General features: G+C 41.1%; 1 protein-coding gene across 1 annotated transcript; it reads right to left on the reverse strand.

The window, feature by feature from the left end:
- Nucleotides 1-2,769: 2,769 nt before the first annotated feature.
- LOC145791949 (uncharacterized) lies at nt 2,770-15,569 on the reverse strand. The gene is made up of 3 exons (XM_082872405.1): nt 14,959-15,569; nt 14,391-14,849; nt 2,770-3,089 (listed from the first exon to the last, which is right to left on the reverse strand). The coding sequence occupies exons 1-3, from the start codon at nt 15,428-15,430 to the stop codon at nt 2,770-2,772; spliced, it is 1,251 nt and encodes a 416-aa protein (XP_082728531.1). The 5' UTR covers nt 15,431-15,569.
- Nucleotides 15,570-16,080: the final 511 nt, after the last annotated feature.

The following is a 16,080-nucleotide window of genomic DNA, read 5'->3' on the forward strand; positions in this document are numbered from 1 at the left end:
CTTTCTTTGAATGGCTTTTCCCTTTTCTAACATGTATGTACTCTATATTTTTTATTTAATTTTAAATAAGTTTTAATAGAGTCGATTAAAAAGAGTTATTTTTTAACATGTAACGTCAAATTTTATTTTTTTATTTTTTATTTTTGGTCACAATGGGGCCCAAGCCAAAAACACAAACTAAGAAAATTGCCAATCAGGCGTCTCGGGCAAGAAGCTGCTTTAGACTTCTTGATGTTATTTGTCCCATACTTTATTTGATAGATCATCTTTTCATCTTTTCTTATCTTATTTTTTTCACTTTTAAACACAATGCAATGAGATTCACATCAAAGTGGTTAGATTAGCAAAAAAAAAATCAAAATATCAATATAAAAAGTTAAAAATTTATTTTCAATTTTTTCTCACTTTGTGCACATTTTTTTATAAAAAGTTAAAAAATTATTTTTAGACACTTTAATTTTCTTCACTTCATATCTTAGCCCCAAAAAAAAAAAAAAAAAAAAATGTAATTTCGCAAACGAATCTAAAATACACATGGGAGTCACTATTCGTGTCTTGAATTGAAAAAATAAATAAGAAATAAATTTATATATTGGATAAGAAAAAATAAATTTATTTTTATAAATAAGAAAAAATAAACAGACGTGGCCTATGAGCAACTCTAATCCTGTTGGGCAAAATGATAAGTAAGATTATCATAAAAATATACCTTCTTTTTAATTTTAGACTAAAACACACAATTAACCCTGTTAACGAACAAGACAAAAAAATGTTTATAACCTTCTTGCAACCATATCTTCATCTCGTTCTTGAAAGGACAAAAACAAAAAAAAAATCACCACACCATCTGTGTATTCAAATTCAACCATCATGGCAACCAATTTAAATGGGTAAATAAAGTGTACATAATTTAATCTCATTAAAAAATAAAAAAATATATACATCCAACATATATATATACATATATAGGAAAACTAGGAGGGTAAAAATAATTCGCAGCTCGGGATGAACCGATCCGGTTAGGCCCAGGCTTAAGATCCTGGGCCTGGGCCATCATTTTGAAACCTGATCCAGCCCATTGGCCCGGTGGCCTAGCTCATTGGCTTACTCAAGGCCCACTCAAAGCCCCGACCTGAGGCCCAATATAATTTTTGGTAAAACAATAGAAAAAAATAAAAAAAATGTTCTAGTCTTACCCAAGCCCGCCCAAGGCCCAAATATCTCCTAGGCTTGGGCCTAATTTTCTGACTTGTTGGCCGAGCCAAGCTGGCTTGAAATTTTGTAAGAGTCCACGAGACCTGAGCCTTAACCGGGATAGGTCGGGCCGGCCGGGCCAAATTTATATGTAACTGTATCAAGAGATACAATATATATATATATATATATATAGACATACACATGACGACAAAATGGCCAGTGGTCTTAATGGAGAAGCAATCTAAATTAGAAAATGATTAGTTGCGTTGCCTTGGAACAATGGCAAGTTGTGGGGTTCGTGCAAATCAAGGGCTATACACAGATGTAGTAAAGTTGTGTCTAGCAAATCTGCAAGTCAGTGGGGAGAGGCGGAACATAGTGGCGAGGGAGGAGAGAGGCAGTGGCCTGGGAGGTGTGGGAGGAAGGTGGCAGTTGCAGGGGAGGTTGGCGAAGGGTACGGTAGTTGGGGGAGAAATGAATGGTTGCGAAGGAAGTCGGGGAAGAGGGTTGAGGTGGCAGGGAGACGGTGGCAGATGGTGGTAGGGGAGGTGACCCAATAGTGGACATGGCTAGGGTTAGGGTTTGGTTTTTGGGAAGAAGAAGAGATTGGGGGTTTTGGGAAGGAGTTAAAAGGGTATATTTGTCATTTGATATTGTATTTTAATTTTAATTGAATTTTTTTTCCAAGTCAATTGTGAATCTTGGCATGTGTAAAACAAATTCTGTCAATTTAAACATAAATATTAACGGCAAGGAGATAAATTGCAAAATAACGAAGGAGGTATTTGGCTATTTTTAAACGCTAGGAAGGTGGAGTGCTTTGAGGTTAAACCACAAGAGTAAAATAGATTTTACTCTTATTTTAACTATTCAATCAAACTAATTTAACTAATTTTTAAAAGAAAAATCCTCTAAAACATAAAAAAAAAATAATCATTTCTAAACGTTCTTGATACAATTGAATCTTTGTTTGTAAATGTTTTTCTTTTAAATTATATATCTTAAAACATTGTTTCAAGAAATTTTTTTTTTTTTTTTTCAATGTCAGAGAAGATCAAGAAATACCATTTATTTTTAAATCTTACTGAATGTAACTAGCTCCAGCCTAGCATTCAAGCCCTTAGGAAAATGTGAATTCTAAAGAACGGATGACTACTTCTTCAGGCCTTGGAAGGCCTTCATAATACAATTAGGTCATGTTTGTTTGGGTGGACATGAGCTTGGGATTGGACTAATAATCCAATAAAATTATTAATCCAATGTTTGGTTAAATAATTGAAGTACGGATTAATTATTTTAAACTTGACTATTAGTTAAGATAGGATACATAATCCAACGAATTCGTAATTCTAGGATTATTAGTCATGGGAATGCTAATCCAGTCAGGACTTGAGCACTTATAGAATAATAACTACTTGTAGATAAAAGCTAATCATAATTTATTGTTCAAGCATTACAAATTCACCTAGTTTTGAGAGATGTATGTAGAGAACCACACAAGTGATACAATTTACTTAATTCTCACTGGAAATGCTAATTTTGCCCATGGAGTATCGTGAATCACACAATATGTTATGAAGTGTGTGTGTGTGTAGTTGAAGATTCTGCTGGTGATCTTGAGGGAGAAGACAAGAAAGGCTTAGGCGGGATTTGCAAGGACTCCAGGCTCCCTTCTAGCATCTCCACCACCCTACTCATTGATGGTCGGTGTGAGGGATCAGTTTGTATGCACCACAGGCCAACCATAATCATCTTCCTTGCACTTTCATTTGCCTCGTCATTCATATTGTCAGGCAACCCAAGTTCTTCATTTAGCTTGAGACGCTTGTATATTGGATTTCCTGCTAAATAAATTAAATCACCAATGGTAAGTTTTACTCTTCGTACATTACCTATTAAGTAACAATAAAAATAATTTATACGAGTATCTCCAATACTTTTTTATTTTTATTTTTTTCCATTAAATTTAATTATGGATTTAGGTTAAAAATTTCCACCAAACCAACAAGCTATAATTGGTGAAGAAAAGAAAAGATTGATATAAAGAAAAGGAACATGAAAGAATTCGAAGACTACTTATCTTTAAAGACTTGCTAAGCTTAGTCTTTTGAGTTGGGAGACAAGTCTTTAGTTGGAAAAATTCTTGGGTGCTACTTGCTTTGCAATGGATTGGGATTTCTTTCTCAGCAACGTTATTGAAGACCAATGAATAAAGATTGAGAATTTTAGAAAGAGAGCTTTACTGGAGCTTTAAATAGGTGAGTTCCACTTCTGATCTGATGTGTGTGTCTGTGTTTATTATTATTATTATTTTTGTGTTTTTTTTTTTTTTTTTTGGTCACATGTGTAGAACTCTCTTTAAAATTTAAATATTAGAGCTTTCTATCATTGCTTAAGAGCAATAGACTGAGTGAGAACCGTTTTCGTTCATTAGGCATCATTTGGAAATAAGTTTTTTTTGGTGATTTTTTAATTTTTTAATTAAAATATAAAATGAAAAAATATATATATTTAATATGATTTTTTAAATTTTTATTAAAAAATATGTAAAAAGTATAGTGAATAAAAATAAATATTTAATTTTTTAATATTTGTTGACTTTTTGATATTGCACCTAAAATCACATTTTGTCAAACAAGGCCCATTTTTTCACACAAAAAATAGAAAATATCTGCTGATTTTAGGCCTATTTTAAGAAGGAAGTTAAAAGTTAATTTTTATTTTTTAAACTTTTCTTGAAAAAAATATGAAAAATGTATGTGATTATAAAAGGTAAAAAAAACTTGACTGTTAACTAATTTTCCAAAATAAGTCTTTTAGTCTTGTGGAAGACAAATCTACACACCAAAAATATATATGGTCATTGGATTTGGATAAAAGATTTTGAAAAAAGAAACAGAAAGAAAAAATATAAATGAAATATAATTATATTATAGTTACATTTTTTTTAAGGAGCATTTATTAATCAGTTCTATTAATTAAATTTATTTATTTATAGGTCCTAATTGATAAATTTATTAATAAAAATAAGAGAATCTGATAAATTTATCAATAATATTTAATGGATAATAAGTCTAAAAAATAGGACCTATCGATAATTTTCTATCCAAACACAACCTAACTAAATGGTCATTGGATTTGAATAAAAGATTTTGAAAAAAGAAACGAAAAGAAAAAAATATAAATGAAATATAATTATATTATATTCACATTTTATTTATTTTTTTAAAGGGCACTTACCAATCAGTTCTATTAATTAAACTTATTTATTTACAGGTCCGAATTAATAAATTTATTTACAAAAATAAGAGAATCTGATAAATTTATTAATAAGATTTAATGGATAATAAATCTCAAAAATAGGACCTACTGATAATTTTTTACCCAAACACAACCTAACTAAGTGCATACACCAAGAAATTGGACATACCAGCCTAACAAGCCTGCTGCAAATAACTTACCCAAAAAAAAAAAAAAGCCTGCTGCTGCAAATAAATTTTTGTTTTTTTTTATAAAAAGATTAAGGCCATGTTTGTTTCATGACTTGAAATGGGAGGCAAATTGATAGCTATGAGTCCCACCCACAGCATGTTTGGTAGTGAAATAGGAGGGCAAATTGATAGTCTAAGGAGCTTAGTAATCCGCTTCAGTAGGGGGATTAGCTTGGCTGAGTTTTAGGTGAGATTAAAAAAATAGTGAGGGTATTAGTCTATTTTATATAAAAATTTTATTTTTTTAATTTAATTTTATTTTTTTACCAATTGCACCTATTTGTTTTAATATTTGTTTCGATTTTTTTAATATAAAAATAATTTATTTATTTATTTTATATAAAAATAATTTAACAATCCCATCACTAATTATATCCTATACTATCATCAAAATAAACACATTTTTACTTAATCCCCTCACTAACAATTCCCATATTAACAATTTCTTCACTAACCATCATTTCATTAACCATTTCATCCAACCTAATTTACCAAACAAATGTGGCCTAAGAGCAACTCTAATCATGTTGGGCAAAATGATAAGTAAGATTATGTTTAGTTTATAAATTTGAAGAAATATTTGAAAAGGAAAAATATAAATGAAATGTAAATAAAATATAACTATATTTGACTTACATTTTACACATATTTTCTCGTTCATTTTCCAAAGTCTATCCAAATCCTCTCCAAATCTATAAATCAAACATAGTCTAAAAGTACACACACAAAAAAAAAAAAAAAAAAAAAAAAAAAACATTTTTTTTATTTTGCCTAACTAATTTTATTAGTGTAGAGTCCAATAACACTATTTTATTTTAGGGTATTTTTTAAAAAATATGCCAATACCTTCTTTATAATTTTAAACTAAAACAAACAATTAACTCTGTTAACGAACAAGACAAAAGATGTTTATAGCCTTCTTATCACAATTATATCTTCATCTCGTTTTTGGAAGGACCAAAAAAAAAAAAAAAAAAATTCACCACACCATCTGTATTCAAATTCAACCACTATCGCAACCAATTTTAATGGGTAAATAAAGGGATACTTTTTTATAAATCCCTTTCTATTTACTTATGTTTCATTTAATTCATATTATTTTTTTATATTCCAATAAGTCTGTAAGAGGGGCTAATTTAAGCCCACTAAATTATTTAGGCCCAATAGCCCAAGATTAGTGGGCCCGAATTTATCGCAAGTCCAAGATTGGTGGGCTTGGATTTATCGCCGTCAAACGGGCTGAATGGCTCTAAGCCTCGAAAGGGTTCGGATCCACAAACCTAGAGACTTACTCGGGCCCGGACTCGAAAGGGTATTAAGCAAGCCTAGAGATCCGAGGCACTCGGATTCGAAAGGGTTCGGATCCACGAACCTAGAGGTTCGAAACACTTGGCTTCGAACGGATTCAGACGCAATCTAGAAGTCGCTCCGTTAATGAGTCCCAGAACACTTGCGGGCTCGGAGCTTTCCGGGATCTACGCACCAGAACCATGGGCGTAATGGAGTTCGAACAAAGGACCCGATCCCGAAGACGGTGAGTGGAGATAAATTCACTCTTCGGTTAAACTAGCCTATACCCGGGTCGAGGTGGCACGACCCCGGGGGGTCCATGAGACTCGGCAATATTTTGCGGCAGGACGTCCTCTGGGACTACCCCTGACCCTTTGGGATGATTGGGGATCATTGGTTAGGTGTGGCTAAGAAGAAGGGTTCGCCGAGGGAGTGATCTCCTCTTCGGGGTTTTCTCATCCTCGGAGAAGTCACCTCCTCGGAGAGGTCACCTCCTCGGAGAAGTCACCTCCTCGGAGAGGTCACCCCCTCGGACAAGGTGGTTAGAGAGAATATCCCCCATGTGCCTTGCACATGGGCTCCATCCTACATCATGAGGTGCCTATAAATAGCACCCACCCATAGCTTTACAGGGGATGGATTTTGGAGATTTTTAACTCTTGGGAAAGAACTAATTTCCCTTCTCCATTATCAACCTTGAGAGTGAAAGTGGGAGATCAATGGGAGAGCCTTGCCATTATTCTATTCTCTAGCCATTTTGCCTTCTTCTTCACCCAATCTCTTATCTCCATCATCTCCTTTGTTGTTGTGTTCCTAAGTTGAGATTATTGAAGAATCTAAGCCTCTTATCATATTCCAGAGAATTCGAATTTCTCAACTCCTTTCTTGAACCCTCTCTTACATTTTGGCGACTCTGCTGGGGAGGCGGATTGGTTAATGGTCTCAACGAGATCTGGAATCCACACAACTCCAACAAGGATGGCAGGAGAAGATGAAGTTCACCAACAAGGATCCTCTAATGGTGGTGATGACAGAACCACGGCTCCAAACCAACCACTTTTGCTTGAAGCCATTCAAGGACTTCAAAATACTCAACAGGAGATTCTTACCACTCTTCAGAATCTCACCCACACCATGTTGGTGATGAGTTCTAACTTTGCACCAGCGCCAAACGGAAATCAAACTGGTGGTGGAGTTATTCCCGCCGGAGCGCAAAATCAAATCCAAGGAGAAGTAAGCCCCAATCAGCCTATGGCTCATGGCAACACGGCCACAGTAACACATGCTCAAACCACAGTAGGCGGCGGCAGTTTGCCCATACCCGGGCTCCATGGCGTGCCAAGCCAAGATCCGATGGTGACTAGGGGAGTTTCTAGTGTAATGAATGGTGCTCCGGCGACTGTTGGTGTCCAGGAAAACATAAGGAGCGTGATGGCGCAAAAGGGAGCTCTGCCCGTACATAATCTTGTCACGCCACCAGTAAATGTTACCCAAGCACCAAGCGGGCCTCCTTTGGTGCCAACAACAAATCTGCAAGCACAACCCGGTATAGCAGCGCCGTACGGTGGACTTTACGGGCCTCAATTCAATATCCCATCACCAACTGGCATGTCTATAGGCGCTGATGGCCAGTATCGTCAAATGTCCTCACCAATGATGAATTCGCAGCACCAGAATGGCCAAGACGCCCCTAGCTCAGTCTTCGGGTACATAAGCCAAGTCCCGGGAATACCACCATCAAACTCTCTCCCTCAACAGTTTCTCACTCTCGCCGATGTGCAGGCCATGTTCGATCTTGAACGGGGCAAGAGGACCTTACCCTCTTTGCCTGATCCAGACGTCAAGCCGCCTTACCCCATTGAGATGCTGAGCTACCCATACCCTGAGGGGTATACAGTGCCGAAGTTCATCAAGTTCGACGGCAAACAAGGAAATGCCCGAGAACATGTTGTGCGATTCATCGAGACTCTAGGTATTCATGGTTCAAACCACGTCCTCCGACTGAGAGAATTCTCTAAGTCCCTCACCGACCGAGCATATAGTTGGTATGTTAATTTGGCCCCAAACTCTGTCCGAAGTTGGGAGGAAATGGTTAACAAATTCCACTCCAAGTTCTTTCAAGTGGCGGAGAAGGTGACCACACTTACATTGTGTAAAGAGAAGCAACAAGAAAGTGAAGACATCCTTGACTACGTCAAAAGGTTTCAGGACAAGGCCGTGGATTGTCATGAAGCAGTTGAGGAGAGTTATCTGGTTCAAATTTGTCTAGAAGGGGCATTGAACAGGTACAAAATGTTTCTAGTTAACCACAAGCTACCCACCTTCTCGGCATTAATAGAAGCAGCTCGGAACATTAGCATCCCTCAGGCTCAGGAGTCCGGATTTAAAGCCAGTTACAAGACTAGTCTCAAGTCATCTCGTGGACCTACCGTTGCTGCTGCCTCTGCCCCGGATACTCGAAATTCACAAGGAGGAGGTCATAGGGGCCAGAAAAGAAAGCAATATAATGGTGAAAAGGGGAATGTTTCTTATCCATGTGGAATCGAGGAAGTGAAAGCTCTAGTTAAGGAATGGGTGGCTGACGGAGAGCTAAAATTGCCTTATGTTGAAGAAATGCCATCAAAAAAGGACCGTGAGAGCCCTGAATTTTGTGTCTACCATCGTACATTGAAACATCCGACAGAGAAGTGTTGGACTCTCAGGAAAATCTTCAGAGATAAAGTCGAGGCAGACGAATTGAGGTTCAAAAAGCGAGGGACTCAAGACATCCGAGAACAACCATATCCTCAACACCGAGACAAGGGCAAGAATGTTGCTATGATAGCTTATGAAGGCCCAATGATCGAGGCTATCGCTAATCTCGATGACGATGACTGTTATCTGGACGACATCCTCGAGCCAGAGGGTGAGCAAGTTTACTATGGAAGTGCTCTCGATCCAGAGGGCAGAACATTTATGACTCATGGCAAAGATCCCTTTGATCCAGAAGGAGGAGAAGAATACTATGGAAGAGGAGGACACCATGTTTATGTGGCATCTTATTTTGAGGAGACCGAGGAGATGGTTAACTACGAGCCTCCAAGAGTGGAAACAGATCCGGATCACTATGCCAAAACCCTGCAAGACTGTGTAAAGTTCAAGCAGTTCTTTGACCAGCTTGGACTTTCCAGGGAGGCAAGAACGGAAATCACCAAGTCTATCATTAATATAGCCGAGGCACACCATGAGGAATGCATGTCGACTGAGGGGTCTATCCCGAGGAAGGCAAAAGAGCAATCTAGTGCCATTACTTTCTCCGAGGCTGATCGAAAGTATCCTTTTTCTCACAATCGCCCGCTTTATGTGACTGTTTTTATTAACGAGGTTGAGTTCAAAAGGGCCTTTCTAGATAGTGGAGCCTCTATCAACATTATGACTCGCGCTACTCTAGAAAAAGCCAGAATCTCTGAAGAACGCATTGTGAAGCAGCCGATAGTCATCACTGGCTTCGGTGGAGAAAGGAGAGTTACTATCGGATGCGTAACAGTTGATTTAGCCGTTGGAGAGATTCGCTCGGCCACCAAGTTCCATATTATCGATTCTGAGGCAAATTATCACATCATTCTAGGGAGGACCTGGATGCATAGATATGGGGCTGTACCATCAAGTTATCATCAGTGTGTTAAGGCTAAATGGGGAAAGAAGACGGTGACAATTCAGGCTACAGAAAGGCCGTTCGAGATCCATGAAGCTCATTATTCTGATGCCATCTACTTCACCGAACTGGCTGTCGAAGAAGTTCCCACCACCTCTAAGCCTCGAGGGGTCAAAATTCCTCGTTGGGAGGATATCAAAGATGACAAGGAGCCGATGGCAGAGTCAAGTAAGCGGGCGATGTCTAGACCAGAAAGTCCGCCTATTCCTCGGAAGGTGATGAAAGTTCGAGAAGGAGGCAAGATGGTGTACTATTTATGAAGGTGCGGGGAGTCGGTTTCTTCAGTCACCGACTCCGAGTCAAAAGAAGAGCCTCCTGACAATGATATAGTAATAAAACCTGAAGTGGCTCCAGAATGCATGCAAGATGGGCCAAAGCCTCAGCCTGAACAACTTATTGAAGTAGATTTGAGTGATGGACAAGATGCACCGAGGCCGGTATTCGTAAGTTCGAGCCTTAGCCCAGAGAAGCGGGAACAGTTGTTAAAGTTGATAAGCCGATACTCAGATGTGTTTGCTTGGTCATATAAGGAAATGCCCGGACTAGATCCTGACCTAGTCTCCCACTATCTTGATGTGTTCCCAAACTCCAAGCCAATTAAGCAAGCTGCTCGAAAGTATCATCCAGATCTCGAAGAAAAGATTAAGGAGGAGATTGAAAAACTTCAACAGGCTGGTTTCATCCGGCCAATACAGTACCCCACGTGGTTAGCAAACATCGTGCCAGTAAAGAAGAAGAATGGCCAAATCAGAGTATGTGTAGACTTTCGAGATTTGAACAAATCTTGCCCGAAGGATGAATTCCCTCTTCCTCACATCGACACCCTCGTGGATACTACCTCGGGACACCAGATGTTCTCATTCATGGATGGATTCAGTGGATATAATCAGATTAAGATGGCTGAAGAGGACGCAGAAAAGACTGCTTTTAGAACACCTCTCGGAAACTTCTTCTATACAGTCATGCCTTTCGGACTCAAGAATGCCGGTGCAACTTACCAAAGGGCTATGACTGCAATCTTTCATGACATGATCCATCATGAGGTGGAAGATTATGTTGATGATCTAGTGGTGAAATCCAAGAAAGAAGAAGACCATCTCCGAGACCTTGAGAAGGTATTCAAGAGGTGCCAGAAATTCAAAATGAGGATGAATCCTCTCAAATGTGCTTTCGGGGTGACGGCCGGGAAGTTCCTCGGGTTTCTTGTACATAGGCATGGTATCGAGGCAGATGAAGACAAGGTCAAATCTATCAGAGCAATGCCTCCCCCACATTCTCAGAAGGAGTTAAAGAAGTTCCTCGGGAAGGTGTCTTATATTCGGAGGTTTATCCCAGCACTGGCAGAGATCTCTGCGCCTTTCGGTTCATTGTTAAAAGGAGATGCCAAGTTCGAGTGGAACCAGGAGCACCAAAAGGCCTTCGAGAGAATCAAGGCAGCCTTGACCTCGCCTCAGACCATGATAGCCCCGCAGCCCGGGGTGCCTCTAATGTTGTATTTAACTTCAACCCCCAAGTCCATAGGGGCATTATTGGTCCAAGAGGTAGATGGAGCAGAACGCCCGGTGTATTACATCAGCCGGAAGATTCGAGGAGCAGAAGTCCGATATACTCCGGTAGAGAGACATTGTTTAGCTTTGGTATTCACTGCCCAAAAGCTCAGACATTACTTCTTAGCACACCAGATTCAGATTGTTACTAAAAGTGATCCAATCCGATACCTCCTCAGTAAGCCTGCTCTAACCGGGAAGGTGGCAAGATGGTTGTTAGCACTAGGTGAATTCGAGATCACATGTGTAGCCCCCAAGGCGATCAAAAGCCAAGCCTTAGCTGATCTCCTTGCTCAATTTCCAAGTGGTGACTATGAACCAGTGAATGAAGAATTAAGAGGAGAGGTGCATGCAGCTATGGCTTCCGAGGAAAGCTTCTGGACATTGGGCTTTGACGGAGCAGCAGCCGGAGGGAAGGGAGGAACCGGGATAGTCCTTACAAGCAAAAGTGGGGAAAAGTTATATTTGTCTTATAAACTGGATTTCCATTGTTCGAATAACGAAGCCGAGTATGAGGCTCTTATTTTAGGCTTAATAGCAGCTGAGAAGCACAGTATCAAGAAGATTCGGATCCGGGGGGACTCAAAGCTGATAGTGAAGCAAGTTTCAGGACAGTTCGTCTTAAAGGAGCCTGCCTTGGCCACATATCGAACAACAGTTCAAAGGCTTCTTGACAAATTTCAGAAGGTTGAAATAGAGCATGTGCCTCGCTCCGACAACAAGTTTTCAGATGCCCTCGCAACATTAGGGGCAAGAGTTGACATTCCAGAGGAAGAGGCAACAATTGTTATCAAAAAGAGAACAGAACCTTCAATAATACCCGAAGACAAAGGCCTTCCGGAAGACTGGAGAGGAGAAGTCCTCGAACAACTCAGAAGCAAAGTTGGAAAAATGACTATGGCCAAGCTTGCCCAATTCACAATTATTCAAGGTGAACTTTACTTCCGAGGAGGTACCGGATTCCTAGCCCGGTGTGTTGGCCAACAAGAAGCAAGCTTCCGACTACAACAGATCCATGAAAAGTCTTGCGGGGATGGGGATATCAGTCTGTATAGAAGAATCCAAAGACAAGGTTATTATTGGCCCGAGATGGAGAAGGACTCGAATCAATTACAGAAGGAATGCCCCAAGTGTCAGTCATACATCCGGGAGGATGAGAGTTGCTTTGAAATTGATACCCCTGACTGGAGGCAAGTCTACATTGACTATCTCAAAGAGGGAACACTACCTGAGAGCCCGAGGGACATTGCACACCTCAAGAGGAGAGCGAGGCGGTACTTTCTTGATCAGGACAAGCTGTATAGAAGAAGTATTGAGGGCACTCCCCTGAGGTGTCTCTCCAGGGAGGAGTCAGATCTAGTCCTCGGAAGAGCCCACGAGATTGAACATCAAGGAGGGGCTCGGCTGTTCGAGCAACTTATACACCTTGGGTATTACTGGCCGACCATGGAGTCAGATGCATCCCATCACGTGAAGAGGTGCCAGACTTGTCAGAAACACGGAAATTTGATCCATGCTCCAGCTGTAGACCTGCATAGTATCCGAACGCCATGGCCGTTCCATACCTGGGCTTTTAATCTGATAGGGCCCATCTCCACATCTTCTAAGGGTTACAAGTGGATTCTCGCAGCCACAGAATTGAGTACAAAATGGGTCGAAGCAATTCCTCTGAAGAACGCTACGGGGCCTGCAGTCGCGAACTTCATCAAGGAGAATATCATTTGCCGATTTGGAGTACCAAACACCATCCTCTCGGATAACGGCACTCCCTTCATAAACAAAGATGTGAAGAGCCTCCTAGAGACTTACCAAGTGAAGCATCACAAATCCACACCCTACTATCCAAAAGGGAACGGGCAGGCGGAAGCCACAAACAAGACACTGATAAGGATTCTGAGCAAGATGATGGATGAGTTTGGGGGGACTTGGTCCGAACAGTTGATAGTAGCCCTATGGGCGTATCGCACTTCGAAGAGAAAGCCAACTCAAGCAACTCCTTACTCCCTTGTGTATGGGTCCGAGGCAGTGTTACCTATAGAGTTGGAAACGCCATCTGCTCGAATGGCTCTCGCCTCGGGAATGGTATTGGAGCCTCGAACCACCAGATTGGAAGCATTAGAGGAAAAGCATGACAGAGCTGCAAAAGTCATGGAAAGGTATCATGAGTCCATCGCCCGAGCCTATAACCAGACTGTGGTACCAAGGAAGTTTGAAGAAGGTGATCTAGTATGGAAGATTGTAGACCCAATCATGCGAGGACAGCCTTTACCCAAGTTTTCTCCAAAATGGGAAGGGCCCTACAAGGTGGTTCAGGCAAGCTCAAGCGGGTACTACAAACTTGTAAGGGTTGAAGACGGCTTCCGAACTGGCCCGCTCAATGCAAAGTTTATCAAGCATTACTACCCATAGTTGGACTCATCTATGTTGAAATTCATTTTCACTTTCTTACTTTGTCTAAAGGTTGTATTTCCCTTGCGTTATGAAGAAGCTGGTTTTCTCTATGGTGTATGTTTTATCCCATCACTTACAGTGAATCTATTATGCTTTTGTCAAGAAAGTTGAAGAACTAATGAGAATATTTCAGCTTTTATAAACATGTGCATATGATTGTTCTATCATTCGAAATAAATATTTTATCAAGTAGAATGAGAAAACAATGCGAAAATATCCAAACAACAAAAATTTTGTCATTTCATTGCATTGTCCTAGATAAAACATTTTTATCGAAAGGGGCAAGAAAGTAATGATAAAAAAAAACTCAATCTTTCCTAAAGACACCTTCGAAGAAGCTGCCCGTCACATCTACATCTGGAGGACAAACAGTAGAGTGTGCCTCTAAAGTCTCCAAGGCCCGAGCATAACCCGACTCAAGTTCACGAAGAGTTACCTTTGTCTCATCTATAGAGGTGCGATAAGAGGCAAGCACAGACATAAGTTCCAGCCGATGACTGGCGTTCGAAGCTATATCCAGGCGCTTCCGAAGCCATGATAAGTCCACTTGGTGACGCTCCATGTCAGAGATCCCCTGATACGCCGTCTCGACTACTTTTCCATTAAGGTCACACAACCGTTGCGTGTCCAAGCTATATAAGATAGTGGCAAAAGACTCGAGAAGAGCAGTCTGAATGAGTGGACACTGGCAAGCAAATGAAGCAAAGGTCTCCGAGTAACTTGAATGCACAAGCTGTAGAACTGAAGCAAACTCAGGAGCTACCCAATAATGGAGAAATGATACTTTGCCAGAAGCTGAAGGAGGAATTGGGGCCGGAAAGCTGCTAGTCTCAGGAATCTCCCCAATGTCTATCGGGTTAGATGAACCACCCGGAGGGGTAACTCCCGGCAGAGGTCCCGAGCCTGAGAATGCCGAACGATAAGGGGAAAGACCAAAAGCATCACTATCAATGTGGAAATCACTGAGATTCAAATCCAAAATATTTGAAGGCACTGGCGATGAAGAACCTCTAGCAGTCGTCTCAAAGGCAGGTGTTCCCCCTTGAGAAGGAGAACCGTGAGGAGTTACAAAGAGAGTCGGAGCAGAGTCCGAGGCAGGTGAAGGCAGGACCCCGGTAGCAGCTAACACTGGAGCAGAGTCTGAGGTAGGTGAAGGCAAGACCCCGTTAGCAGCTAACACTGAAGAAAAGATAAGAAGGCCTTATTAGAGGTAGGGAACAGGAAAGTCATTTAAGTAAAGATTTCTCACAGATATAAGTAAATGACAAACTTCAGAAAGAAAGATTACCAGAGGGAGAATCAATATGCAAAGCAGGGGCAACTGAAGGACTCCTAGCATCAACAAAGTCACTTGGTCGTGTAGAGACCACCTGATCGATCTCAATGTCTGATGAAGCCTGAACAGTAGTAGTCATCCCTGAAGAAGGAAGGAGGGCCGGAGGATGAGAATCACCATAAGTGCCAGAGCGAGTCTCAGAGATCTCTAGCACATCCACCTCCACACCATTCCCAGAGGCGCACCTCATCTCTACATCGCCTCTAGAAGCATGGCCCGCGACATCAATTTCTGTGGCATCAGTCCCTCCAGCAATCTCAACATCAGAACGGTGAGCCCCAACAAACTCGTCACCAAGGTAGTGCTCCTCCTCAGCTACGGTAGGGCGATGACGACGCGTGCGTGGAATAAGGTCACAAAAATGATCGGAGGACTCAGCCTCATCATCATCGTCATCTATAACTGCTATACGAGGGGTGCACATCTTCACAAGTCTTGCAGACAAAGGGAGGGTGTCATCCAAGTCTGAGTCCGGCCTGGGGGAGGCAGCATGGCCAGGAGCCACGGTACCGAGAACGTCAACAACCGCAGGATCCTACACAACATGAGCAAATAAAAGTTTTCATTTTAGAAGGTATAGTCGCAAGAAGGAAAGTAGCTTCAAATCAAGAATTTCGGGTACCTCATGAAGCCTTTTGGAAAGGCGAGGAGCGGAAGGACTGGCATCAGAAGTCCTCTTGTGAGCCATCTTCTTAAGGCGGGTCGTCCGAGGACCAGACGCCTTATTCAAAGGGACTGGCTCTGGAGAAGTAATTGCCAAGCTAGAAGCAGATGCCCGAGCAGAAGGGTCAGTTGGAGCAGATGAAGTGAAGAAACCCTCGTACATGTGGTCAGATTTTCGGCTCTCGGGTAGCCGAAGAGAAGAATCCTTTTTATAAATCGGCGGAGGCAAACATATGGTCGGTCTGCTCTGGACAAATGCAATAAACGCATCGATATTCTTCTGCCAATACCGCCTGAAAGAGGGGGTGAAACCCCCTACTCGGCTCAAGCCTGGCATCGTCAAAGAGCCGGATATGGGAAGCACGGTGTGTACAAGCCGGCGACTGAAGCGCCCGTAGCTCTCTGAAAATG

Source organism: Camellia sinensis, chromosome 5 (assembly GCF_055761805.1).
Source record: "Camellia sinensis isolate YWXY chromosome 5, ASM5576180v1, whole genome shotgun sequence".
Lineage (NCBI taxonomy): Eukaryota > Viridiplantae > Streptophyta > Magnoliopsida > Ericales > Theaceae > Camellia > Camellia sinensis.

Excerpts from the sequence above, each read along its gene's own strand:
- LOC145791949 (XM_082872405.1), bottom strand. The coding sequence starts at position 15,430 with ATGTGCACCCCTCGTATAGCAGTTATAGATGACGATGATGATGAGGCT. Across the intron at positions 14,850-14,958 it reads GCATATTGATTCTCCCTCTG|TGTTAGCTGCTAACGGGGTC; the intron begins GTAATCTTTCTT and ends TCTTTTCTTCAG. Across the intron at positions 3,090-14,390 it reads TCTACAGCTTGTGCATTCAA|GTAATGTACGAAGAGTAAAA; the intron begins GTTACTCGGAGA and ends GTTACTTAATAG.